The 26,560-nt window shown below is 54.7% G+C and overlaps 1 protein-coding gene and 1 long non-coding RNA gene across 6 annotated transcripts; one reads left to right on the top strand and one right to left on the bottom strand.

The window, feature by feature from the left end:
- LOC113623393 (uncharacterized) lies at positions 1–2,455 on the bottom strand. Its single transcript, XR_003433915.1, has 2 exons — positions 1,953–2,455; positions 1–730 (listed from the first exon to the last, which is right to left on the bottom strand). It is a non-coding gene; the product is annotated as an uncharacterized LOC113623393 (long non-coding RNA).
- Positions 119–24,896, top strand: ITPRIP (inositol 1,4,5-trisphosphate receptor interacting protein). 5 transcript variants are annotated; one of them, XM_027112533.1, is made up of 2 exons: positions 119–674; positions 21,088–24,896. In XM_027112533.1, the coding sequence occupies exon 2, from the start codon at positions 21,101–21,103 to the stop codon at positions 22,769–22,771; it is 1,671 nt and encodes a 556-aa protein (XP_026968334.1). In that variant the 5' UTR covers positions 119–674; positions 21,088–21,100; the 3' UTR covers positions 22,772–24,896. The 5 variants fall into 5 exon arrangements, with proteins under 5 accessions (XP_026968334.1, XP_026968337.1, XP_026968336.1 ...); XM_027112536.1 differs by lacking the exon at positions 119–674 and adding an exon at positions 2,462–9,997; XM_027112535.1 differs by lacking the exon at positions 119–674 and adding an exon at positions 12,371–16,679.
- Positions 24,897–26,560: the final 1,664 nt, after the last annotated feature.

Below are 26,560 nucleotides of genomic sequence, written 5' to 3'. Positions count from 1 at the left end.
TTTATCATAGCATTTGGTGAGTTATTTTAATCCACTCAAGCGGCAAAAGAGAAAAGGGCCGGCGTTGTGTCTCGATTTATATTTCCCTCCAGAGAACAAAATAGGTGGCCCCTGGAATTCCACAGCTTGTAAAACGCGCCGCGGAAAACGCTTGTAGGCGTGCTGGAACTTAACCCCTTCCTTTCCGCCGGCCCAGAACGAATTTTAAGGGCGCCTTCCCCCGACTCCCTGTCCATTCGCCCTAGATTACTCCAGTAGCCAGATTCCGTCTCGCCCGATCACCCTCCAGTTCTGCTGTCCCCTCTGCAGTTTCTGGGGTGGTCGATGGGCAGACCCCTGCGGCGGACCCTGGGTCCAGCCCCTCCTAACCCTCATGGTCCACCTTAAGGAGCCTCCGCGGTCGGGAGTAGAGGCGGGTGTTTTGTTCTTATAAGGAGGAAAAGTTTCTTTGACATCCAGGAAATGAGTAAGTCTGAAGCCCTTTAGAGCCTGTTGATGGGGGCCAGAAGGCGGGAGCCGGCCGGGGTATCGCCGTCCCCGTGCCTCTAATTACCGGGCCGGACGCTCAGCCGCAGCCGCCGCCAGACAGCGGATTCGGGGCTCCCGGGACCCGCGAACGCAGCCGGGTCTCGCGCGGTCTCTCCGGAGCCGGAGAGCGGGGACCAAAGCTGAACGTAAGTACTGGGCCCGCGGCCGCGAGGCTCTGCGTCTTCCCCGGGCATCTCGAGTGCTGGAAGGAAGAAGAGGGACCAGGCGGAGCTGCGCCGGAGATGGAGGAGGATTGGAGCGGGGTTCCCGCCCGGCCCTCCCAGGTCTGGGCTGACTTGGGGAACCCGGTTACGAGCAAAAGAGGGGATGTTGTCCTCTCCCTCCTCGCGCCGCGCGGGGTCCTGCGTCCCAGCCTCTCCGCTCGGGCCTCTCCCGGGCCGCGGAGACCCCAGTGGGCGCTTCGTTGCAGCCCCGCGCGGCTGGCAGCTCCTCCTTCGCGCGCACCGAGCCGCGGTGCCGGAAGCGGGACCAAGTTGCTGTGTCTACCGCCACGAAGATCCGTTACTTTCGACCTTGCGAGCAGAGTGCTAGAGCTGAAAGAGTGGTCGAGTCGTCCTGCTCCTTCGCTCCCTTCCCTCCTTCCTTCCCTTCCTGGAAGAGTAGGTGTGAAGCCTGTTTTTTCTCGGTTTAACGTAGTGAAGCTATGAGGTTGCTGGAGCCGATTAAAGCCCCCGCCGCTTCCTCTTTCGGGCCTATTAGTGGAAGAGACCCCACGCCGTGCAGAACTTTCTCTTGGTGCTGCAGCTAGTCTGCCACCTGACCTCTGATAGCATCCCCAGACCCCTTCCCAGAGTTTCCAACTTCCTGGCTGCCGGGTGGAGGGACTCAGACTCCCCAGGGCTGGGCTTCCCATTCAAAATGCTCTTTCTCTTTAAAAACAAAAATGCTGCCTCCCAGGAAGGGAAAATATTTTACTGAACCTCTCAGGGACCACGCTTTGCCTTTTGCTCCTCTGACTGGCTTGAGCACCACCCCTCCCCCCCCTCCCCCCCCCCCCCAAAAAACTAGAAGAGTACCAGCCACTGGCAGATCCTGGACCCTATCCTTTTGGATCTAAATCAGTTTCAGAGTCCTGTTCTTTTTTTCTTTGTTCCTCTTTTGGGTTTGACCCAGGGCCCTTCCCTTTTACAAACCAGTTCTACCCCGGAGAGGCTGCCAGGTAAAGTACATCTGTGCTGGATGCAGTCACAGGTCCAAGTCAGCCTGGACAATGGCCTGGTAGACAGGTAGAATAGCTGCCGTTCATCTCTTATTAATAACGCAATAGGCTGTGCATTTGAATCCTCATTCCAGCCTACGTGCCTAAGTGGCTTTCATTGTTTGCTAATTCCCTGTGTGTGCTGCTCTTGGCCATCCTGCCCTCATATTTTCCACTGTGGGTACCATAAAGTGGTTAGACTTACTCTCCACTGGAAAGGCTTTTGTCCAAGCGCCATCCTCTAGCTCCGCAATCTTCAAAGATGCAGCAGTTTCAAGCTCCAGCTTTCGGGTGGCAAAGGATCTGAACTTTTATCCTCATGCCGTCAGCCCAGAAGTTGTCACCTTACCAAGAACGCCTCCTGGCTCCTGCAGTGCCCATGAGGGAAACGAAGATGAGGGTGTGTGGGTGAATTTTTTATCTGAGGGCAAGAAAGGGGAGGAACTTCTGGTAGAGACCTCTGGCAAAATTGCCCACCTGAGAAGGTATCATCTGGGAGGAACCTGGTTTTGTATTTTTTCCTTCTTGGACCCCCTGGGGTCAATAAAGAGAAAGAAGATGGGGGATTCTGACTGAGGGAAAGGGTGCACATCTGGGTGGGGGTCTGGAGTGCACAGCCCTGTTGTCACTTGTCCACAGGAGAGAGGATGGAATGCCATGGAGGGTCTGGAAGGTGCTTCTTGTGAGGGAGAAGGGAATGAACTGGCAATATTTCCCCCAGGTTTGAGAAGCCTAGGGGGACTGGGCTCTGGCCTTCAGGAATCTCCAACATTGTCCCTTGAGAAGAGGAGACTTGCTCTTTCTGGCCTCAGAGACTCACTGGGTGGGAGAAGCAGGAGGCAGATCTTATTTACTTAGAAGTAAGGGGGAACTTGCCGACAACTAGAGCTCCTCAGTAGGTAAAGCGCTGCCATCACTGTCAGCAGACAGGTGGCCATCAACAATTACGAAGAAGGTCCCTTCAGAGTCCAAGACGCTGTGGCTCCATGTTTGGGGTGCAGAGTCCCCTCAATAGGAGGGCAGCCTCTGGGGGATCCTGGGGAAGGCTTTACCCCCCCGAGCATCCTAAGGGAGGGGCAAGTGCTCCAGGTGTGCTGGGCACCTGAGGAGCAGAACCGTACTTGTGGCTGGGGCTAATCTTGTCTTGCTGCGGAGGGGGACATAGCTGTGAGAGTGCCGAGAGCTGATAATAACCTCCAAGGCTGCTGCAAGCCTGCTCCATCCTTTGCATGAATTAGAATAAGGTGCTTCCTCTTGGCAAGAGGATGGCACCCTGGTGCCATTTAGAAAAAGGGGCCTCATCTGGGTGCACAGAGCCAAGGCACATAGCTGGGCAAGCAGCACGCGAGCTGGGTTCATCCTCACCACCCCGCAGCCGGGTGTTCTTGAGCAGTGTACCACCCATACAACTGTACACAGCAGCCCTGATAACCAACAATTAGTGAGGGCTTAACATTTGTCAGGCTTTTTTTTTTTCCAAAACCACTTTGTCTCTCTTAACTCATTTAATCTTCTCAGTAGCCCAGTGACATAGGTATTGGTATCCCCATTTTATAGTCAAGGAAACTAAGGCACAGAGAAGTAAAGTATTCAGAATGTTCCAGTCACTGAGCATTCATGGAGCAAGAAGCAGGTTAAGCTTCAAAAGCTAGTTTGGTTGGGGGGCCCTCATGAAAAAGAGAGAAGGGCGGTTGCTCTTTTTCTTTGTCAAAGGAAGTAGTACCTGCTCTCAGCTCAGATGGAAAAAGACCCGTAAAACTCACCTGGCAGCCAAAAGAAAGGAAAGAAAGAGGCAGGCCTGGCCTCGGGGGCTGATGGAGTGGCCTGGCCCAAGCCTCAGATGGCTTTCCTTCTTAATCGCTAGGCAGTATGAGGTCGCAAATCCAGTTTGGGGCCTGGCATGAGGGTGATGAGTAAGTGCTGCCTGGGTGTGGTGCAGAGGAAAGGCACCACGCAGGTCCCCTGAGCTAGGCAGAGAACGCCTGTCGGAGTGGACGATGGGAGAAGTATCTGAACACGCTGTCCTGACACTTCCAAGCCCCACAGGGCCCATCCCTGTCCAGTACCGTTCACGTGCAAATGCCCTTCCCAGGCTCGTCCAGGAAGACTTTCCAAAACTCCATTTCACAGCTCCATATATATGGTCATTTATTTTTCACACTATACATTTCAGCACTTAATTAGGTGCAACAGAGGGTTTTACTACGTACTGTCTATATTTTAAACAAAATAGCCTTCTCAACTAATGGGAAAGTCACGATGTCTCCTGGAAAGGGTCGGCTGGTGCCTAGCTGATTTCCCAGAAGGGTGGTGTTTACCTGCAGTCATGTCACCTGTCCCAGAATCTGGCTCTTAGCTGTGCCCTCTAGAAACCCCATCTCCACAGTTTTCAGAACGGTTTGGACTTGGGCTGCTGCGTCATCTCAAGAGAGCTCCCCAAAGTGAGTGTACAAATAAAATTGCTAGTGTATTAACTTGCAAGGAGACTTTGTGACTATCGTGCAGCCTGAGTGATACCTGCTTCTTGCGTCCTGGGCAAGGCACATGGGAAACCAAAGATCAGAAGGCAGCTTCTGCTTGGCAAAGCTGGATTCAGATCAGGGGAGGGAGAGGGCAGGGGGAGTGATGGTCCAATAGCATGGGCTCTGTTCACTTCTGTGGTTCCCTCACCAGTGGAGAGATACCTGTCAGGTAGACTAGCACTCCTGTATGCTATGTGTATCTCCTTGGCCAGTCCCTCAAAGGCAGTGTACCGGTAGGATTTCTCCCTGTCCTCTTTCATAATTTAGCAGTTTTTATTTTATTTACTTATTTCATTTAGTGCTTTCTAAGCATTAGCTCCCGACTACACTGAGTTGCTTTTGCATAAGTTAAATAACTACTATAAAATTTCAGGGTTGTAGGTTCAGGCCACAGGGGCAAATGCTGCACGCATTTCAAATCAAGGGGGTGGTCAGGTGACCTGGATGGGTCAACAGGAAGTCAAGCAGAGCAAAGAAACATGGTCCCCAGTCAACACGGATGCTCCAGGGCTGGCCACTTACTGCAGCCCCCGTGTGGGCATGGGCGTGGTGAAGCAGTCCTGAGTGCTTTGCTTTGGCTGCCTTAGCCACCTGGCCTGCCCGGCTGGCCTCTCTGGATTTAAAGGGCTCTCCTTGGTCTCTGTCCAGGCCCCCTCATGGCTCATCTTTAGAAAGCCACAGCCTCCAGGTGCCGCAGAGCCAAGGAGGTAGGACTCACATGGGCTTTGGAGTAGGGAAGGCTTGGGTTCAGTCCTGGCTCCACTGCTCAGGAGTTGGGCGTTCTCAGCAGTTGGGCAAGTGTGTTGACTACTCCAAGCCTCAGCTCTGTCACGGGTAAAATGTGGATAACCCCTCATAGGGCCTGCTTATGAAACACTGAGCACAGTGCCTGGTGCAGACCAGTATCTAGCTAGTATGAGCTTTTAAAGACAGTAGAGGTCAATGGAGGATCTACATTCTCTGCCAGATTGGGACCCTCACTTCCCCCATTAGTGCCACTGCTCCTTCCTCGGAGGTCTGGGCAAACGGCAAGGCCACAGGGACCCAGATTATCCCAGATGGTGAGAAGGAGATCGTTGGTGCCCTTGCGTGGGGTTCATTCAGAGCTGAGGATAATGCTGCCCATCCCGACCTTTTGACTGACACTTGAAGAGGGAAAGTCAGGTTTGAGGCACGGCCTAAACAGGCATCCAGAGGGGAGAGAAAGGGGAGAACGTTTTCTGGGACAAGAAGAGCATCAGTTGGTTGTGCCCGAGAGGTGTATAGGATCCTCCCGAGCAGTTTGGGACCTGTGACGTTTTCCTGTAGATAGCGCATCCCCCTCCACCCACATGGCCTACCCCATGACGTCAGCCATGACGTCAGCAGAATGGAACACCACACAGGTGATGTCGCTGTTGCCCAAGGCAACACCTCCACCTTAAGTCAGGCTGGGGGGGGTGGGGAACAGGAACCACCCAACTGTAAGGCACGTTGATGAGGGAAGGAGCTCAGAAGGCATTACATCCACAGGTATGTTTCTTAGAGGATGGGCCAGGGGAAGAGGGCGGGGCTGCAGGCCACAGGTCTGGGCTATGAGCCAGTTGGTGGAAGGCCTTGGATTTGCCCCGAGGGAGCACAGCACCGCTGTCAGCATGCTATCTTGTTTAGTTCTCTGAACTGCAACTGGGGCAAAAGCATGACTCCTAAGGGGCTTCTGGTGGCTTCCATGGCTCTGGGTCTCCCTTCTACAGCCTGAATCAATCCGTGAAGGGTGTAGGGCAAGAGCGGGCCAGAGCAGTGATGGGGAGATCAGAGAAGTGCTTTCCCTTCTTCACCAACCCCCGCTCCCCCAAAGGAAAGTGAGAAACGAGGCTGCCCACGTCCTTCCTGTGGGGGCTGACTTAAGAGAGAACCTTCATTCATTGATGGAGCGAGTATGTACTTATTGTGCACCTACGATGTGCCAGGGCCCTTGCTGGGGCTCCTGTGGCCTCAGAGCTTGCGGATCAAATGCACTCAGAGGAGGAATGTCCGGAATCCACTGCCCCAGGCATAGGTACCAGCTGGAAATAGAAGCAAAGTCTCAGAGTTCACCTCTCACCCAGCTCTGGCATTCCCTATGGGATTCTAGGTGGGCTAAATGAGACCTGTGGAATCCCTTCCTCCCCAGCAGTTTATGCAGGAATTTGAGGGTGTCTGAGATGTACCAGAGATTTGGTGAGTGGTGTTAGAGAGGACAGCCGTGTTCACAGTGTCCTGCCTAAGGACAGAATCCCACAAACTCTGAGTGTCAAAGGTGAGAAGACAACAGGCAGACCACCAACCCCAGGTCCCCTCCTGCTCTGTGATATTGACAGACAGGGCTCAGTTTCCCTGTCTGTTTAATGGGGACAGTAATGGCCAGTACCAGGTCATATTCAGAGCACTTTGAGATCCTCTGATGGAAGTCCCAAGAAAAAAATTCAAAGCCCACAACGTTTAACTGGCTCACTTCCAGGTGAATAACACAGTGGGGCACTCTGCTGCCCAGGAGGAGGGGCTCCGCTTGAAGCCCAACTGGACTTTCTCCCTCCAGGTTATTTTCCTGCAGCAGATGCAGGAGAGTCTCCTACCAACCTGCATCAAACCAAAGGGAGGGCGTTATCATTTTGGCCCTGCTGGTTGGTGCAAAGCCACGTGCTCCTAACTGTTCTCCTGGGAACCTGTTTCAATAGCCTTCTTAGTAGCAGTCAGGGGACCTGCCTGGAGTTCATGAAAAGGTCCTTTGTTTGCTGAGACTTTGTTTCAGAGTCACTGAGGAGGCAGGCATGCCTGGGCTGGAGGGGAAGAGAGTGGGGGTGCCTGGGTCCCACCCCCGTGTGCTGCCCTGGAGGCCCCCATGCATCCATGCCTCTTCCTCCTGATGCCTCACCCTCAAACCCACCGCCCAGGGTTAGAAGAGACCTCACTCCTTTTTCCTAATCCATTGCAGAGGAGGCTTCCCCAGGAAAAGCCATCTCCAATATCCCAGGCCACACTCCCAGAATCTCTGGGTGGAAGGAACATCATAGGTTCATTAAGTCTGACTCCCTGCTTCATGCCCATATTTCACCTAAATTGTCACCTGCTTTTCCCTAAACAGTGCAGGGAAGGAAAGCCCACAGGTGCATGACTGATGTTTCACGGGTCACTGAGCAACATGGTGTCATGGGAAGATCGGAGGCTTGAAAGTTGGGCAGTCCTGGGTTCAGATCCTGGCTCTGTGATGTTGAGTGGATGGCCTCCCCTCTCTGTGCCTCAGTTTCCTTATGAGGATAGTGACTCCTTCAGAGGTTTATTGTGAGGATGATATAGCAATGTAAAGCATTTTGCACAATGTTTAAATCTCAATAAATGTAGTGCATTGGTTGCTATTTACTAAACCTTCCCCTGGGTGTCAGGGCCATGCGGCTCATCTGGTATTCTCCAGAAAGGGGGAGTTGATCGTCACTCTACCAAGGGTTGCTCCTCTGCTTCTTCTCTCACCTGCTTTGCATCAAACCCTGTCATCCTCCATTTATCGTCCATTTCTACAAGGGTCTCAAGCGAGGATGTGGGTGTCAAGGAGAGACGCAGCTGGGGGTCAGATAACTTGTGTCAGAGTTCATTCCTGGGTCATTATCATGGTCAGCGCTGGTGGTGAATCAGTCAGCCTGCAATTAGCTGAAGGCTGTCCAGAGCTAAAGCGGCTGTGGTCTGTCTCCAGGGGTGTGTCTGGGTTTTTGCCCACATTTCCCGAGTCATTTACCACTGTTAGTGCTTTGCTTTGCTTTTCTAACGGCAGGGTGCCTCCCAGAAAAAAAACTTAGAAGTTACTTCATCCAGGTTGCCCTGCTCCATTCCCATCTCAAATTCCTGCTCCTGGGAGTAAAGGCAGTGAGGTTCTTTTCCCAGTCCTGACTTCATTCATTCATTCAGCAAGCAAGCATCCATGGAGCGCCTGCACCTTTAATGCCAGCCAGCAGAGACCAACACTGGTTTCTCCTTCTACGTGCAGTAGAGGAGCTTTCAGTGTCGCTGCCAGATGGGCAGGAGGGAGCTGTGAACTTCCCAGGTGCCAAACTTCCTGCTCTCCCTCTGTGGCAGCCCCTGGGGGCCTTTAGAAGAAAACGGGGAGGTAGAGGAGACAACTTCACCCTGTCCCCAGGCTTCTGGAGTTGCTGCAGGGATACAGGCCACCCTCCTCTGCCCAGAGGAGTCCCTAAGATGCACCCGGCAGGATTTAACAAATCAAAACGGAGACCTGGCCTTGTCACCAATACCAATGGCAATAACAATGTCCTTTCCAGAGCACGACCATGTGACTGCCATGCCATGAAGTAGGTGCTATTGTCACAGCAAGTGGGAGAACCAGGATTCAATTCTGGGCCTCTGATTCCAGAGTTTGGCCCCTTTGCTGCTAAGCCTCTACGAAGTGTTAGGCTCTTCTGGGCTGAAGAGCTTTGAGCTATTTCATTCTGGGCGGCCTTGGGAGGGGAGTATAATATGTCCAGGTGAACTCAGCAGTATCGGTGGCTGCTTGCACCTTACGCCAGCCTGACCTGTGTGTTGGTTCTGGGACACCTACTGTGTGCCATGTGCAGCCTCGAGCAGAAGCCAGGACAGAGCATGGGCATCCTCACAACCTCATCATCACTCCATCCCTGTGGCTGGAAAACCATGTGGTTGTAGGTCGTTGTTTTGTGTAATTCACAGGGCGGGTGACTGTGTTCATAGATGATTCTGGGGGTCATTTTTCTAACAGTTCCTGGCCTTACAGCCTAGGCCCCCAGCTTCCCCTGGTGGAAGAGAACTGGTTTGCTCTGACGATGCAGCTCTGGTGAGGGAGGACAGGCCGACTGCCTGCTTTGTTTTCAGCCCAGGTCCCTGCAGCAGAGAGCACAGCCAGGAGGCCAAACACAACTCTTAAGTTTTTTACAGCTGTGTTGGCCTCCCACTTGCCTTTGTGTCTCTTGCTGTTCCCCTTTATTAAGATGAAAGGGGTCTTTAGATCTTTGCAGTCACAGAGCATGACTCGTGTGCGTGTGTGTGTGTGTGTGTGTGTGTGTGTGTGTGTGTGCAGGAGGCCCAGAGCACTTCCCTTCTTCCCCATCTCTCTCCCCCTCTCCCAGCCCAGCTGGGGCCCAGGCATTGTGTCAGGTACACCCAAGCCTCAGGGACCAGGGTGGGAACGCAGCCTGGGACTTCACCGTGTAGGGGCCAGCATCCCTCTAAGCCGGCACGTGAGTAACAGGAGTAAGAGGCGCTGGGTGGGGAGGGAGGGAGTGGGGGGCCCGGCTGTTCTGTGGCCACAGAAAAGCCCCCGGGGCCCATCCCCCACGCCCATGCCGGAGACGCCGGGGTGTTTTCCTGAGCTGGGCTCTCTTTGTTCCCATCCAGGGCTCACAGGGAAGGGGGCTGCTGGCCACTGACAGGCTATTTGATCCCATGCATCCCCAGCTGAGCTCTGAGCGGGTGGCCGAGCGAGGGCCCTGTCTTCCCTTTGTTGTCCTTCGTATTTACTCTCGGCTTCCTGCTCCACCCCCTAAGTCCCCTCCCCTAAGCCCGCGAGTTTGCCGAGTTTGCTGGCGGCATCGTTGGGAGCCTGCTTCCCCCGCCCCCTGCTGCAGCAAAAGTGGGGTTTGTCCTGAGTGTTTGCTGCTGTGCTTGGAGGCCTGGGGTGTAGAAAACGCAGGGTGAAGGGCGAGACAGCGGACAAGTGTGGGAGCCCTGGCCTGGCTGCCCTGAGGTGGGTGTGCCTCTTCCCTCTGGGCAGCCGCTCTTGTGAGTGACATGGGGCCCATGGGCAGAGGGGAACTTACAAGAAATACTAGTTCAAGCCACGCCAACGTCTGACAGTCGTGAGGGCGGCTTCGCTGTGGGAAATGGTTAGCACTGCGCTCGTATTGTTAAAACTCACCCTGTGATTTCAGGTCTAGAAACCTGATGAGGGAATTGGGGTTCAAGGGAGGCCCTTGGGTGCACGCTTGCTGTAGGAAATGCATCCTTCCTAAGAATGGAGGCGTTTATAGAGGCCGTCTTTAGAAAGCGGGTGTCTCCCACGTGCAGTGTGTGAGCTGGTGGGTCCCCAAGGTCACCCGCCCTGTCCTTAGCACACTAAGCAGGCAGCCCTGCATTTGGTCTCTGCCAGGCGCTCTGCAGAGCGTCAAGGCAAACAGGCCCACCTTGACCCAAGAGGAGCCCAACCAAGGAAGGCAGTGGGATAACACCAGATCTCAGGCAAGCAGCTTGCTGTGATGAAAGAATAGCCTGGGGTCCACCGGGCAGACAGCAGGGTCTGGAGCCTTGGGCCTGGCATGGTGTCTGGCTCTCCTCTGCTCTCTTCCTACATGTGTGACCTTGAGCAATTGCTCAACCTCTCATCACCTTGGGCTCCTGCCTGGGAAATGGGGCTGCACAGGTGAAATGAGCTAAGAATAAAGGCTTGAGGAGCAAGTGTTTGTTGGGTCCCTGCTAGGGGCGCATCTATGGAGACACCATCTACACGAGGCACCAGACACTAGCCTGCACTCGGAGGGGCTTAATAAATAGGCCGTCTCCCTCCCCTTGTTCTTCTATCCCTTTCAAGAAAGGATTTGTCTCAGAAGGGATCCCTCAGGAGGGATCTGGAAGAATCTTGGAAGCAGTTTCTGAAATGGGCTGGCTGTGAGGACCATTGGGTAGGGTTAGGCGTGGACATTGCAGGGAATGGTGGGAAAGTAAGTCCAGGAGGTGTTCAGAAGACAGTAGATAATCTGAAGCGGCCTGGGCAGGAGGGGAGTGACCTGAGAGGTCCCCTGAGGCTGGTTGAGACCAGGCCCTGAACATCAGACTGAACTAAAGCTCAGGCCTGTGTCTCATGGACACAAGAACTCCCTGAAGTGGGGCAGGGAGACCTCCAGGGCCAGGGCTACCTGAGGTGTCTGGGAATTAGGGAGAGCTTAGAGGAACTGATTCCAAAGGACCACACCAGGCCAGAAGGGAGAGTCCCATTGGTGTGGAAGCCCCAGGCTTTGGTGCACAGCGATGGCTGCGGCAGCTGGGGAGGTTGGAGGTGCCCAGCAGAAATGGGAATGTCAGTGGCCAAACTGGGAGGGGAGGGGGGTGCATTGTGCTTTGAGACTGCATTGGCCTCCTGGGGCTGCCATAACCAAAGACCATAAACGCGGTGGCTTAAAACAACAGGAATGTACTATCTCATAGCTCGGGAGGCCAAAAGTCCGAAATCAGGGTACTCAAAGGACCACACTCCCTCCAAACGCTCTAAGGAAGAATCCTCTCTTGCCTGTCCCAGCTTCTTGTGGCTCCAGACCTTCCTGGGCTGTGGAGTATCACTCCATCCTCTGCCTCTGTCTTCCATCACCTTCTCCTCTTTGTCTGTTCTCTCCTTTTCTGTCTCTTTATAAGGACACTTGTCTTTGAATTTAGGGTAATCCAGAACTGTCTCATCTCAAGAGCCTTCATTTAACTACATCCGTAAAGATCCTTCTTCCAAATAAAGTCCCATCCGCAGGGTCCAGGTATTAGCACGTGGACTTGTCTTTTTGAGGGCTGCCATTCAACCCACTGCAGTGACTGCCAGAGGAGCCCTGGGGAATATGGATGGGGGGGGGGAGGTGTGGGCCCTGACTCAGGGCTGCCAGGGGAGCCTTTCCTTATCTCTGTGACCTGCAGGCCTCCTTGTCATCCCTTAGCCTCTGAGACCCCAGGCCGCAGTCTGTCTGTCTGTCCTAAGATGCTGTGATTTTCCATGACTCCCTGTGGGTCAGGGCCTCTGCTGTGGGGAAGTCAGGCAGCATGGCTTGGAGGAAGGATGCCCTGTCCTTCCTGGGAGATTGATGGCTTCCCTGCCTTTTCCATCCCTTGCCCACCAAGGGACATGCATGGGCTATGATAGAGGAGCGGAAACAGGAAGGATGTGGGCTCTCCCACCCACGTGGCTGGAGTCCAGCCCACTGTCCTTCCTGCACCTGGGCTGGCTGGCTGCATGACCCCAGTCCAGAGGATGGGTTTGGCATCCTGGTGACTTTTTTGGAAACGCCTCCCTCTTCCGAGAGTGGGCCTCGAGGAAACTTCACACTTTGGCGGGTATGACTGGGTATCCTCTGTGAGTCTGGCCAGTGTGGCCACGTGCGGCGACAGCAGAGCTCTTGTCAGTGGAAAGGCCACTCTCCTCGCAGTGTGCACTTTCCCACGGGCCCATCAGTAGGTCCACCTCTCTGGCATGGGGGCGGGGTCTCTGCTCTCCCCCTCATTCTTCCCTGCTCCCCAAGCTCCATCAGGGCCCAGTCTTGACCCTTGGGGTTTCCCCAGGTTAGGGAGGACTGGTGGGGGTCCAACTCTCAGTCCTAGGGACCACAGGCCTTGATGCACACCCATTAGGCCACACAGTCTCTCTCTTTCCTTCTAGTCCCTAGAGAGGCTGTGGGGAAGGCACGTATAAGCCCCTAGCACAGGCTGGTTAGGATTATTCTGAGGGTGGCTGCCAGGGCCGACTGGGAGACACTGGGTTAGAGTCAGCCCTGGACTTGGGGTAAAAAGTCAAGCCAGGGGGGTATTTTGGGGAGTCCTGGATGCAGGGGTGCTAGCAGGTGGTGGTATGAGGGGGAAGAGTGAGGCGAGCCCCGGGGTCACGGGCCTCCTTGAGGGATGCTTGGTGGGGAGTGGCGGGCAGCAGTGGGCAGGGAGAGGAGGCGGGTGAGGGGCAGCAGGCTCTGGGTGGCCCACTGACATATTTTATTTGGCTCACATGAGTTTTAAAGAATTTTTGAAAGAGTAGAAGACATTGTAAACTTGGGATTTTTGATAAAATCCAGATTTCTGGCTTCTCTTGGGGGAAACAAAAAAGATTATGCCATTTTGGGTGCACAGAACCACAGTACGGTAGCTCCCCCTAGAGAAGGGCTGTTCGGCCCAGTTGTCTGGCGTCGGCAGCCAAGCTCATCTGTGGTGGGGAAGTGTCCCCTCTCCACGCCCCTACTCCAGGCACGTCTCCCACCACCACTCCTGCCCCCAGGAAAGGGAAAGGAGATAAGGGAAGGAGCCCAGTGGCCCTGAGGGTGGCAGGTCCCAGGAAGGTGACACAGGCTGGAGGCCATGACAGAGGTCCTGCCCAGTGGGAGGGGTGGAAGGTGATGGAGGAGGTCACTGCAAAGGCACTGAGAAGAGGAGGCCCTGGGGACCCAGAACCACACCCTTTCTACCCACTTGCTCAATTAATTTTTGTTGGTCCCCTTCCTTCCTCCTTCCTCACTTCCTCTCCTTGCCCACCCCTCCCTCTCTGCCCACGCCTGAGGCCGTCCCGCTCCCACCCCCCTAAACTGCCTCCCCCATCACTGTGTGGGATGCAGATGAAGAGAGTGGCTCTCTGGCCTTGCCCCTGCTGGGCCTCTCTCGTCTCCAGCAGGGAAGCCCCATCCTGTAAGGGTGGCAGACAGTGGCTGCAGAGCTGCCCTTCTGGAACTGTCTGTGCCGAGCCTGTCTGTCCCCTGGCCCTGAGGCTACGAGGAAGGAGTGTGTGGAGACCCATCACTCGCACAGCCGGCCGTCTCCTCCCAAGTATGGGATAAGCCAACTCCCACTGACACACTGGGCACCTGCAGGTGTCCAGCCTCATGCCTGGTGCCTAGAGGGGGCCCCTGCTGGCACCGTGGGTGGGAAGGCAGGGACCCATGGGTAAACCAACGCAGTAAAGAGCAGGAAGGCGGCCTGACCCGCAGGAGTTTGGAGAAGGGCAGGTCCCCTGGAGGAGGGGGTCCTTGAGCTGGGCCTGAACAGCGGGTGTTGTTGAACAGCAGGAAAGCTGGTCAGACTCCAGCACGCGGCCTGGGCTCTGCCAGAGAGAAGTGTGGAATCGGGGATGAGACAGGCGGGACCACAGGAGGGGAGCCTCACCAGGGCTCAGACGAACTGCTCCTGGGGCCCACACTCCAAACCAAGACTCAGGGTCAAACTCTGTGCTCTGCATTCAACCTCTCTTTTCTTTTCCTTCTTCTTTTTTTTTTGTCTGCGTGGCATGTGGGATCTTAGTTCCCCAACCAGGGATGGAAACCACGCCCCCTGCGTTGGAAGTGCGGAGTCTTAACCCCTGGACCTCCAGGAAGTCCCCTCAATCTCTCTTTTCTTACAGTGCTGTGTCTCCAAGGCCTGAGAGACTTGGGGGACAGTCAACCTGATGATTTTGGTGGTTGCCACTGACAGTGATGCCAGGGAGGTGGCAGGGCTCACTCAGTTTCCCATCAGCCCCTGGGGGATGGAGGTGGAACGGAGAGGGGGGCAGACTCCATCTCAAACTGCAGTCCAGGGAATCTTAGAGGCCACCCAGTGCACCTCCCTGACCATCAGTCTCTTCACAAGGTAGGGGTGTTGCAACTACCTAACCGGTGTTCTGAAAATTAAATGACAAAACACACGCAGAGTAATTAGCTTCCTATCAGCTGTTAATGAAAACATCATCACCTTTCACTAAACCTCTCCTGTCTGTGAGGGTCTACAGCGTGATGTCCAGCCTGCCTGGACCACTTCCACCTTCACCCATCTCTCAGTCAAGTGTGTCTCCTCGTTACGCCTCGGTAAAATGGGGCTTAGATTAGTACCACTGTAAACTCTGACTTTCTTAAATTTGTAGATTTATTTCCCCCAAACAACATGTATGTCATTAGCCAGGACTGTGAAACTCCAGCACAAGGCCAAGCACAAGTTCAGCCCAAACTTATCAACGGTTTGGGTCTCCCTTAGCCCCTTCTTTCTCAGGAGGCCCAGAACCTAAGCAATGAGAAAGGGACTCAAGTCACCCAACGGGGTCTGGGCTACAAGTGCCCTCCCCTGCCATCAGCGCACCTCCTTATTCCATTTCGTAAGGACACATCACCTCTCCTTTCGGCTCTGAAGATGACGCCAGGGCCTGAGCTACTTTAGCTGTGGTAATTAGCAGAGCTAATTGCATCTGACAGTCTGGGCATGGGGCAAACCCTTGGCGAGCTCCAGGATCTGGGCTGCAGTGTCACTGGAGCCCCACCCCCACTCCTCCCTGGAGGCCTGCCTGGTGTGGGAAGGGGTGTTTTGCAAGCTGGAGTGGGCATTAGAACCACCTGGAGGTGCTGGCCCCGCCCCTGGAATTTCTGATCAGCAGGTCTGGGACGGCACCTGAAAATTTGCTTGTCTAACAAGTCCCCAGGTGATATTGGTGATGCTGAACCGCGACCACATTTGGAGAACTACTGTCCCAGGGGGGCTGCCGGGCTGCTGGGAAGGGCGCCTCTGCTGCTGAGGCCATGGTCAGCCAGCCCCGGGAGGGGGCTGGTGGGTGACAGGGCAGAGGGGTGTTGATGAACACGTTGTGGGCCTGGACACAGGCTCCTACTGGTCTCAGTTTGTTGTAAGAATTGTCTGGAAGGAAGGGGCATGGATGTGGAGCCAAGCAGATGGGCACAGGGAAGGTCTACAGACAAGGAGGGGTCCCCAAAAGAACAGCAATGAAACTCTGCGATGTTGTAGCCTATTGCTCATTCTGTCCTGTGAGGGTACTTGGTGGCCGTCTGCCTCCCACGTGGATTGTGGTGTTTCTACTGCTGAGGATCATGGCAGCTCATCTTCGTGGGCCTGTGGCACCCAGCATGTTCCATGCACACTGTAGGTGCTCTGTAGACATAACACAGTGGACAGAACTTGGGCTTTGGCGGAGGCAGTCAGAGCAGGCTTTCTCAGCCCAGCTTTGCCTTTTCTAGTTGTGGGGCTAGAAAATTACTTCTCCTGGGTTATGGTTAACCCACCTGTGAAACAGGAGTGACACCCACCACCTAGAAGGTTACAGGGCTCGCTGTGTGCAGCACCCAGCACATCCTAGTGAGGGCTTGATAAACGTTAGTGTATCACTATTAGCCAACTTTTTTTTTTTTTTTTTCCGGCCGCGCTGTGTGGCATGTGGGATTTTAGTTCCCTGACCAGGGATGGAACCTGTGCCCTCTGCACTGAGAGCGCAGGGTCTTAACCACTGAACCGCCAGAGAAGTCCCACTGTTAGCCAGCTCTCAGTGGCATTTATTGGATTAAACTGTGGTGGGTGTGCTATAGGGGTCTGGGGGCCGTGGGAATGAGGGACCCGTGGAAGGGAGGGGCCATCTTGGATTTCTCCCCCAGGGTCTGGGGCTTCCGGCCAAGCTCAGAGTAAGGGCCTGAGTAACCCATTGGTCTGGGCCCACCACCTGCAGCCCTGTGACCCTGGCCCTTTGCCAGGCTAAGTTTAGCCGTGACTTGCATGGGCCACTACGCTCTGTGAGCCGGGGCAGGGGTGGAGAGGAACTCAGAAGGTTTCCTGCCTGCTTCCGGCCAAGCAGACCAACAAAAGCCCTCCAAGTGGCCCAGGTTTGTTTTCAAAGCCAAACCCAACTGGATGTCTCAGACCGCATGTATGTATGGGGCAGCCTTGTAGAGGTGAGAGCTTTGGGCCAAGGCAGAGGTGGACATACTTGAAATTGGGGGAAAGGGGCCCTTTGGTGAGTAGTGTGTGTGCGTGTGTGTGCGCGTGTGTACGCGTGCATGCATCTATCCACGGTTTTGTGAGAGGCTCTCAGCTACTGTGCTGTCCCTGTGGTCTCCAAAAGTCCAAACGTCCAGATTCTCTCCCCTCATTCTTCTGACCCCCGCAGCCCCTAGGGCAGGGTTCTTGTGACTTGGTTTGGGGAGGGGAAGTAGTGGAGGCTTCTAACCCAGCCCCACATCGTGGGCACTGAGCAGCTGCTGCCCTGTTCACCATCACTTAGGTGCCGCAGGCAGAGCCAGCCTGCACAGAGGGTACCAGGAGCAAAATGACAGCTGGGATCCCATCCCATCCATGGGAGGGTGGAGGCGGTTCAAGCTGGGAGTGAGTCAGAGAGAACTCCACCTCCAGGAGGACCCAAGGCTCCGAAGGCTTCTCCCCATTTGCTTGGGGGCAGGGTGGAAGGAGTGGCGTGCCAAGGAACAGCGGTCCCAGGGGAACATTTGTGCTTTCAGAGCACTTTTGAGCATGTGTTCCTCCAGGCCCATGGGAGTTGGGCAGGGCTGGTGTGCTTGACAGGTGAGAACATAGGCCCATGGACGCCAAGGAGGAAGGAGCTGGTATTGTAAGGTGCTGACCCTATGCCGGGCACTGTGCTCAGCACCTGAGATGGATGGTCTCGCTTAGCCTCCCCTTCCTGTGAAGGAGGGCCTGCTGTTAGCGCCATCTCACAGGTACAGCAGTGGAGCCCCAGGGAAGCCAAGTGACTCACCCAAGACCCCTCAGCAAGGAGCGGTCGCGTTTCAAACCTGGACCTGTCTGCTTCTACAGCCTGGGCTCCTTCCTGTTTCCCTTGTGCTCCTGTTGAGTCTTGTTGGTAACCCTGCTGCTGCAGTGTTCCTGTGGCTGCCTGCTTCCTGCCTGAGTCCCTTGTAGGGGCATCTCTGTGGCCCACTGCATCGCAAACCCCTGCAGGCAAGTTCATCTGCTATTCCCATCCCATCACAGCTACCCTTTTATAAGAAAACTTGCTCAGGGGCAAGCATTTTGCTGAGTGCTTTCTATGCATTATCTCCTTTACAACAGCAGGTATAATTATTCCCATTTTACAGATGATGAGACTGAGGTTCTGAGAAGTTGAATGATTTGTCCAAGGTCACATATCCAGTAGGTACACATGCTGGGTGCTAAGTCGGTCTGTCTCCTCCAGAGTCCATCCTCTTAGCCCCTCATGCACTGTGTCAGTTGCTCCAGTTGGTTAGGAGTTTTGAATCTTGCCTGCCCCAGTACAGCCCATCATCTTCCAGCAGACATGAGGACATATACAGGTAGCCCTGTGGAAGCTGTTGGGTAGAGAGGAGGGGGACTTCCCAGTCACAGGACGTGGTGACAGCACCCCTCCCCAGCTGGTAGCATCCTACCCTGAGCTGGCGTGGAAACTGACCTCTGGAATCAGGTGCTGCCAAAGACTTTTGCTGTGACTTGTCAGGGCCCGCTGTGCCCAAATGTGGCTGCCTATAGTACAGAGGCCTGGAAGGGCCTCAAAACCCCCAAATTATCTCCTAACTGGCTGCTGCCTACTATTCTACTATTAGTACTCCATACCTTTATCCTAAAACTCTGATCCACGTTTATCAGCCGGCCTTACAGTTTTATCTTGGACCACCCTGGCCAAACTGTCCACTGATATTTGTCTAATGTAGAATCTGGGGCTGACCTGTTTCTTCAATTATCCAGCAAGCCGCTTCTTGTCTTGGGGAAGAGAAGCTGGCTGGCTGCCCCTGTTCTTTTTCCTCACCCCACCTCCCTTCCACTCTGAGACTTCCTCCACTTTCTCCTGTCCTCCATTTCCTCCTCTAGTAGAAATACATAAGGGCTTCAGAGTTCACCTCAGAGGCCTGAATGTGTCTGCACACTGAACTCTGCTGCTGCTGGACCTCCCTCCTCCCTGCCAAGCCTTTTGGTTCTCACTGACAGGGTGGGATCACATCTGAGCAGCAGGCTTTGCCCAAGTGTGGCAACATCTATTGGGTTGGCCAGAGAGTTCGTTCGGGTTTTTCCGTAACGTTGGAAAAACCTGAACAAACTTTCTGGCCAAACCAGTACATCCTGGCACTGCTGGGTAGAACCCACAGAGGTGCTCTTACCTAATGACAGATACCTGCCTCTTGGCACCATTAGGGTAAGAACCAGAACAGATGGCTTTCAGGGTGCAAATTCAAGGTCAGGGAATGGGGTGTATTGGCATATATTGGGGGGGTGGGCTCTTGGTTCTCCAACAATGACCTCCTTTGGCCATTTGCTCTCCTAGCTGAGGTCCCCGGCAGGAAGCAAGTGGGGCAAATGTGGAAAAGGCCAGTTGTTACTTCCCAGGATTCCAGCCAGGGAGAAGAGGGTATAATATAAGACTTACCATGTGAGTCTGCTTCTCAGACTTTAATGTGGATGGTATTAAAATGCAGATTCTGGTTCAATAGGTCTGGGGTGGGGCAGATTCTGCACTTCTTTTTTTTAATAAATTTATTTATTTATCTATCTGTTTTGGCTGCGTTGGGTCTTTGTTGCTGCGCGCTGGCTTTCTCTAGTTGTGGTGAGCAGGGACTACTCTTTGTTGCGGCGCGCGGGTTTCTCATTGCGGTGGCTTCTCTTGTTGCGGAGCACGGGCTCTAGGCACACGGGCTTCAGTAGTTGTGGCATGCGGCCTCAGTAGTTGTGGCACACAGACTGTAGAGCGCAGGCTCAGTAGTTGTGGCGCACGGGCTTAGTTGCTCCACGGCATGTGGGATCTTCCCGGATTAGGGCTTGAACCCGTGTCCCCTGCACTGGCAGGCGGATTCTTAACCGCTGTGCCACCAGGGAAGCCCTGAGATTCTGCACTTCCAACCAACTCCCAGAAGATGCTGCAGCTGCAGTCTGAATAGCAAGTACTGTGTTGTAAGAGGTTAGTCCTTCCCCAAAAGTCACCTGAGAGCTAAAACTCCATTTATCCCGGAGGAATGGTGTGTCTCCTTTCACAATTAAGAAGTCAGATTTAAAGTTCAGATGACTCGCGAGAGGAAGGCCAATGATTCAGTCACTCTGGTTGTCTCCTAGACTGTTCTGGGAAAAGACCCAGGAGTAGCCAGGAGATCAGTGTCTGAATTTGGGGTGGAGCCTTCCAGATCAGAAGGAGAGGTTTACAGTGGGGAAAGATAAGGGCTCAAGACTGCTTCACTTACTGTTCAATGAACGTATGCTGTGCACCATTCACTGTGCTGTGTAGGCAGTTTGCATGGATCAACACATCCATCAACACGATGACCCTCTGGGTGCTCTGGCTTTACTTTTGTACAGTAAGGAAACTGGGGCTCAGAGGGGTGAGTTAACAAGCCCGAGGTCACACAGCTACCCAGTGAGTGACAGGGCTGGCTTTGGAACCCAACCCTCCTGTTCTTAACCACTAGGGTATACTGTACTGGGGAAACAAGCATTCACTGGAAGGCATTCACTGTGTGGGGGGGGCGGTAGGGGATGTCTTATACAGGACTATTTTGGTTTCAAGTGTTGGAAAACAACTCAAGCTGACTTAAATAAAAAGGGAATGTATCGGGAGTTCTCTGGTGACCGACCTGGTGGGCTTTCAGTGCCACGGCTCAGGTTCAATCCCTGGTTGGGGAACCGAGATCCCACAAGCCACGTGGTGCTACCAAAAAAAAAAAAGAGAGAGAGAGAATGTATTGATTTATATGACTACGAAGTCCAGAGGTAATGGCTTCAGGCACAGCTGGGTCCAGGGCATATGCTTTCCTCCATGTTGGCATCTTACTCATCCCCTCTTTGAGGCAGCCAGAGAGCCCCCAGCAGGTGTACTCCTGTTCCCTTAGCAACCCTAGGCAACTGGGTGAGTCTTTCTCCCCACCGGTCCCAACAAATCCTACCTCTGTCTCCCAGTGGCCAGCATAGGGTCATAAGCTCACCCTGACACAACCACTGTGGCTGGTGAGGAGGACCATGAAGTAGCCGTGGGCCTGGGTTACATGCTCAGCCCTTGAGCAGGGGGTGGGTTCATCCCCACCCAGACCATAATGACTGGGAGTAGAAAAGGTTTGGTTCCCAGGGAAAGTGGGGAGCTGCTGTCAGAAAGAGGGCTGTCTGGGCGGACCGAAACAGGTCCACCACTGCGGCTGCGTAGCCAGGATCGCTGCTGTGCGACTTCGGGGTTCTTGTTCCCGAGGCTAGGCTGGGCGTGGGGACGGGGAAGAACCGTAAGGCGTCCATCCACCAGCTCGGCGGGGCGGAGGTTAGTGGGAGGGAACCACGAGGGAAGAAGCGGCACCGAGGGGAGCCCAGTGTGACCGTCGGCCTCTCTCTCCCTGTTCCCAGGAAAGCTGCAGCCATGGCACTGGGGCTCTTCCGGGTGTGCCTGGTGGTGGTGACGGCCATCATCAACCACCCGCTGCTGTTCCCGCGAGAGAACGCCACGGTCCCCGAGAACGAGGAGGAGATCATCCGTCAGATGCAGGCGCACCAGGAGAAGCTGCAGCTGGAGCAGCTGCGCCTGGAGGAGGAGGTGGCGCGGCTGGCGGCCGAGAAGGAGGCCGAGAAGGAGGCGCTGGAGCGCTTAGAGGAGGAGGGCCAGCAGCAGAACGAGAGCCGCGCCGCCTGGGACCTGTGGAGCACCCTCTGCATGATCCTCTTCCTGGTGATCGAGGTGTGGCGGCAGGACCACCAGGACGCGCCCTCGCCCGAGTGCCTGGGTGCCGACGAGGACGAGCTGCCCGGCCTGGAGGGCGCCCCCCTCCGGGGTCTCACCCTGCCCAGCAAGGCCACGCTCGACCACTTTTATGAACGCTGCATCCGGGGGGCCCCGGCCGACGCCCCCCGCACCCGGGAGTTTGTGGAAGGCTTCGTGGATGATTTGCTGGAAGCCCTGAGGAGCCTTTGCAGCCGGGACACGGACATGGAGGTGGAGGACTTCATCGGCGTGGACAGCATGTATGAGAACTGGCAGGTGAACAAGCCGCTGCTGTGCGACCTCTTTGTGCCCTTCATGCCGCCGGAGCCCTACCGCTTCCACCCAGAGCTCTGGTGCTCCAGCCGCTCGGTGCCCTTGGATCGCCAGGGCTACGGCCAGATCAAGGTGGTCCGGGCCGACGACGAGACACTGGGCTGTATCTGCGGCAAGACCAAACTCGGGGAAGACATGCTGTGTCTCCTCCACGGCAAGAACAACGTGGTGCGGCCAGGCAGTGAGGCGAAAGACCCGCTGTGCGTCGGAGACTCCCCATACCTGGACACGATGCGAGTCCTGAAGTGGTTCCAGACGGCCCTCACCAGAGCCTGGCACCGCATCAACCACAAGTACGAGTTCGACCTGGCCTTTGGCCAGCTGGACACCCCGGGGTCCCTCAAGATCAGGTTCCGCTCGGGGAAGTTCATGCCCTTCAACCTGATTCCTGTGATCCAGTATGATGACTCCGACCTGTACTTGGTCTCCCATCTTACCAGGGAGCCCTGTGGGGGGACCCCACCATCCAGCACAGATTGGCTCCTGTCCTTCGCTGTCTATGAGCGCCACTTCCTTAGGATGACCTCGAAGGCGCTGCCCGAGGGCGCCTGCCACCTCAGCTGCTTGCAGATTGCCTCCTTCCTGCTCTCCAAACAGAGCCGCCTGACCGGCCCCAGCAGGCTCAGCAACTACCACCTGAAGACCGCCCTGCTACACCTCCTGCTTGCCCGGCGGCCAGCCGCCTGGAAGGCTGAGCAGCTCGATGCTCGTCTGCACGAGCTGCTCTGCTTCCTGGAGAAGAGCCTGCTGGAGAAGAAGCTCCATCACTTTTTCATCGGCAACTGCAAGGTGCCTGAGGCCATGGGGCTCCCTGAGGCCATACGCAGGGCTGAGCCTCTCAACCTCTTCCGGCCCTTCGTCCTGCAGCGAAGTCTCTACCGGAAGACAGTGGACTCCTTCTATGAGATGCTCAAGAATGCCCCAGCGCTCATTAGCGAGTATTCCCTCCATATTCCCTCAGACCATGGCAGCCTGCCCTCAAAAGCTGTCATCTTGTAGAGCATCCACGACCCAGAGGGCCAGGACACAAGGCATCCTACATGTCCACACCCCTGGGGGCATGTGCAGGCCCTGTCCTGGGAAAACGACAGGCTTTGTAGGGCGCCGTGGCTCAGCCTGCCGGGGGAGCCAGACCCTAGAGCACAGAGGAAACAGAATTCCAAGCCAAAGCTGGTTTGCTTTCATGCCGTTGGGGCTTGCTGGTGAAGCTGTAGTCTGGGTTTGGGGACTGATCCTTCGCAGCTTACTTTTGGATCACCACCAATGGCCAAGATGATGACAGAACTCTGTGGATGCTGAGTTACACACAATGCAAACATCGATTTGGGTGTGATTCTTTTTATATCCCAGGTCCAGTCGTTACTTGAATATCAACAAAAGATCTACAGGAATGCTAACAGGGACCCGTGTTAAGACCTTGCACCCTGATTTCCAGTAACCCTTGCCCCCAGGCATCTGCAGCCAAGCAGTGGGCACCAGCGTGGGAATTTGCAGTGTTCCATCCCCAGCCTGCACAGTAGGGGTCCCCGCTGTGGCTGCCATTTTTATACTATTTAGAGAAAAGCCCTAGAGATATTCAAGGGCCCAGGTGGCTAATGTCTCTGTTACACAGAAGTGGGTACTTGGTGGCAGACAGAAGTTTAAGCTGGCCGTTGTTTCAGCTACACATCTCACTCAGGGTGCACCCCCTTTTCTCTGCCCCTTCTCCCAGGATGCTATGTCCTGAACCCTGTGGGTGCCACATACTACACTGGGTACAAGCATGGTATGTGGGCCCCTCACCCTTGTTATTCTCTCCACAGCTGGTCTCTCTGGCCACCAGTATGTTGAGAGGTGGGGGGCACTGAAGATAGACGATGAGAGAGAAAGAGGAGCACAGGGTCACTGGGGCAAAGGGCAGAGCCTGTTACCTGGGGTCTGGTTTGCAGTCTGGCCTCTGATGCCCAGTTCAGAGAAGGTCATAGAGCTGAGAGGTGAGGGATGCCGTAGCCCTGAGTTTTCCTCAGCGTTCCAATCCTAGGGCAGGGCGTGCCTGGAAACAAGATTGCTGTGGAAACCCAGCTCCACATGCAGGCCCCCAAATCCCCTTGGCTGTTCTTTCCAGTGGGGCTCCCTCCCTGCACAGAGCCCTCCCTTCTGGGTGGGCCTTCCTGGCCACACAGATGACCAACACCCTAAGAGCCTGACAGAGGCTTGGCTGACTGGGACACGTAAGGACAGACTACAGGCACAGCCCTCAGACCTCAGAGAGGCCACCTTGGCACTGCTGGGCTGCGATCCCTGGGCAGGCACCAGAGCCGGCGGTCAGAGCTGGCCTCGGTCTCCAGGCCTGGTTCAGAGGGACTGGGAAGCCACTCCCTCCTCCAATTACGGCTTCACTTGCCCTTTGGGAGCTCCCCTCTTGGCATTGCCTCAGTAACCTTTGCAGAGGGCCAAGGTGAAGCAAGAATGAGTTCTCCTTCCCCAGCACTCTCCTTCCGTGGTTGAAACTGGCCGTGGCTCCCAGACACGTACCCAGTTCCTCAGGGATGTTGGGCTCACCATGAACTGAAGAAAGGATCCTGTCTCTACCCCAGGAGTGCTCTCACCTAGCCTCAGAGTGTTCTAGAAGACGGACAGTTTGCCTGACAGGGTTAATTCACAGTAGGAGGCTCAGCTGTTATGGGGCATCGAAGCCCATAGGAAGCTGTAGGAAGCTTCCTTCCATGTGAGCTGGGGTTAGACTGGGCAGCACCTGGGTCTGCCCCTCCCCAGGCCCACATGGTCTCCAACAGTAACCCCAAAGCCCCATTTGCAGTTTGGGGGAATTTCCTTATTTATTGTCATCCATGCCTTTCCTTTCCCATCCTCATCTGATGTGCTTTGAGGAGACCCCAGCAACCAAGGAGCAGCCTCTAGAAGCCAAGACCAAGCCTGAGTCTCCGTCGGCTTCCCCTTTGCTTCCAGGAGAAAATTCACTGAGAACTTACCTTCCGGCTTCTTGTTTATACAGACAACAACTCAGCGGGGAAATGGGGATCTTTTATGCACCAAAGCTGCATCTGAAGCAGAGAGCAGCGGGACTCTTGGTGTTTCATGCTGCCTTATTTATGTTAAAGGAAGAATTAAATTCTTGCAAGGAGTAGAAACTGGTCACAGTGTTTGTTTTTAACTTCAGGAAATCTGTGAGCTTCCCAAGGGCAGAGCTGAGGAGGGGGTGGATTTCCTATTGACACACGGAAGCTTTCACTCCCTTTTTATTCTTATGCTTTCAGGAAATTTAAAAAATAGCAAAACAGAATATTTCTGGCCCATCTTTGAGGCAGCCTGCAGAGTTCCAGAAAGGGCCTTTGAAAGCAGGCTATATAGGGTGGATTCCAACACAAAACCTTATTTCACAGAGCTGATGTGTGCAAAGAATGTGGGCCCTGGGAGTAATGTGAAGCTTTTGGCTTGAAGAAAAGAGAATGTCTTTTAAACAGAAGAGTTCTAGACCTTTAGGTCACTTAGGCCTTTCCAGTAAGGACAACTTTCTCCGAGGGATCTCTTTCCTTCCCAAGGATGCTTGACATGACCCAGCATCTGCTCACTTGCTATACCAAATGCCCCAGGACTTTTGCTGCACCTCTTGACAAGTGAAGTGAGCAGGCCTGGCCTGAAGCCACAAGGTCGGTTAGGTTGAATGAGGGCCCCTCCTCCTCAAAAGCCCCAACCCCTCTCTCTGCCTTGTCAAAGCACAGCCTGGCAGTCCAGTGGTTAGTACTCTGCACTTCCACTGCAGGGGGGCACGGGTTAAATCCCTCGTTCAGGAACTAAGATCCTGCAGGCCATGATGCATGACCAAAAAAAAAAAGCACAGCCTGGGTTGAGAACGTGGTTTGTAATCAAACCAGCCAGCACTGGTTTGTTTGTAATCACGGGTGTCATCAGAATCCCATGGAGAGCTAGGTCAAATGCCCAGACCCCACCTTGAACCTACATGGCAACCAGGTAAGGCTCTATTTCTAAAGCGCTCCCAAGTGACTGATGACACCCCTGGCTGAGGATGGCTCTTCACCTCCTTTCCAAATGGAAAGTGAAAGAAAACCCAAGTGGACTGCTTTACCTACAAAACTGTTGGGAGAAAGGCCTGGTAGAAGCCGACGAGCCTGCTTGGGATCTATGGTCCAAGCGGCACCTGCCACACCACAGCCATCCGTGAGTACACCCACACTTACACTAGTGGTAGGAGAAGCAGAGAGGGGATGGGGGAGGCAAAGCTGGTGAGCACTCCTTTCTAGCAGGTCACGCATGGGTATCACCGGGGCACGGGTTCCTGGGCCACACTGCAGACTTCAGTGGAATCTCTAGGAGTCAGGAACAGGAATCTGCTTTCTGCCGAGTTTCCCAGGTGATGCTGGAAGCCCAAGAACCCCTGATACTGGAGGACTAGGGAAGGCCTCACAGTAGGGCGCTGCCAGATACTGTTTCTAAAAGATGGGCAGGACTGACCAGGCAAAGCATTTCAGCCAGAACCATGGAGTGAGGGCAGGAAAGCACCGTAGACATAGGCAACATTTAAGTAGCACGTACTGTGTACCAAGCACCCTTCCAGAGCGGGGTTGGTGGCAGCTGTGGCAGCAGGGAGTGACTGTCCTGGAATTTCTAACTTAAGTCACTCGGCAGACTGGGATTCAGAACATCCTCATGCCCTGTCTGGTCTCCGCCTCACGGGATAGAGCAGGAAAGTTATTTGGTTTGACCACAAGCAGAGAGCCAAGAACCATGCAGTAACGAAAGTGTGGGCCTTCGGCTCACCTCACCACGGCC

The sequence above is a fragment of the Aethalodelphis obliquidens genome, unplaced genomic scaffold, assembly GCF_003676395.1.
Source record: "Aethalodelphis obliquidens isolate GAN/ISIS:26980383/991018 unplaced genomic scaffold, ASM367639v1 scaffold11, whole genome shotgun sequence".
In the NCBI taxonomy this organism is placed as follows: Eukaryota; Metazoa; Chordata; class Mammalia; order Artiodactyla; family Delphinidae; genus Aethalodelphis; species Aethalodelphis obliquidens.
Note: the sequence above shows the minus strand (reverse complement) of the source record. Positions and strands in the feature narration are given on the sequence as shown.

Coding starts and splice junctions, on each gene's coding strand:
- ITPRIP (XM_027112533.1), top strand. CDS start 21,101: ATGGCACTGGGGCTCTTCCGGGTGTGCCTGGTGGTGGTGACGGCCATC.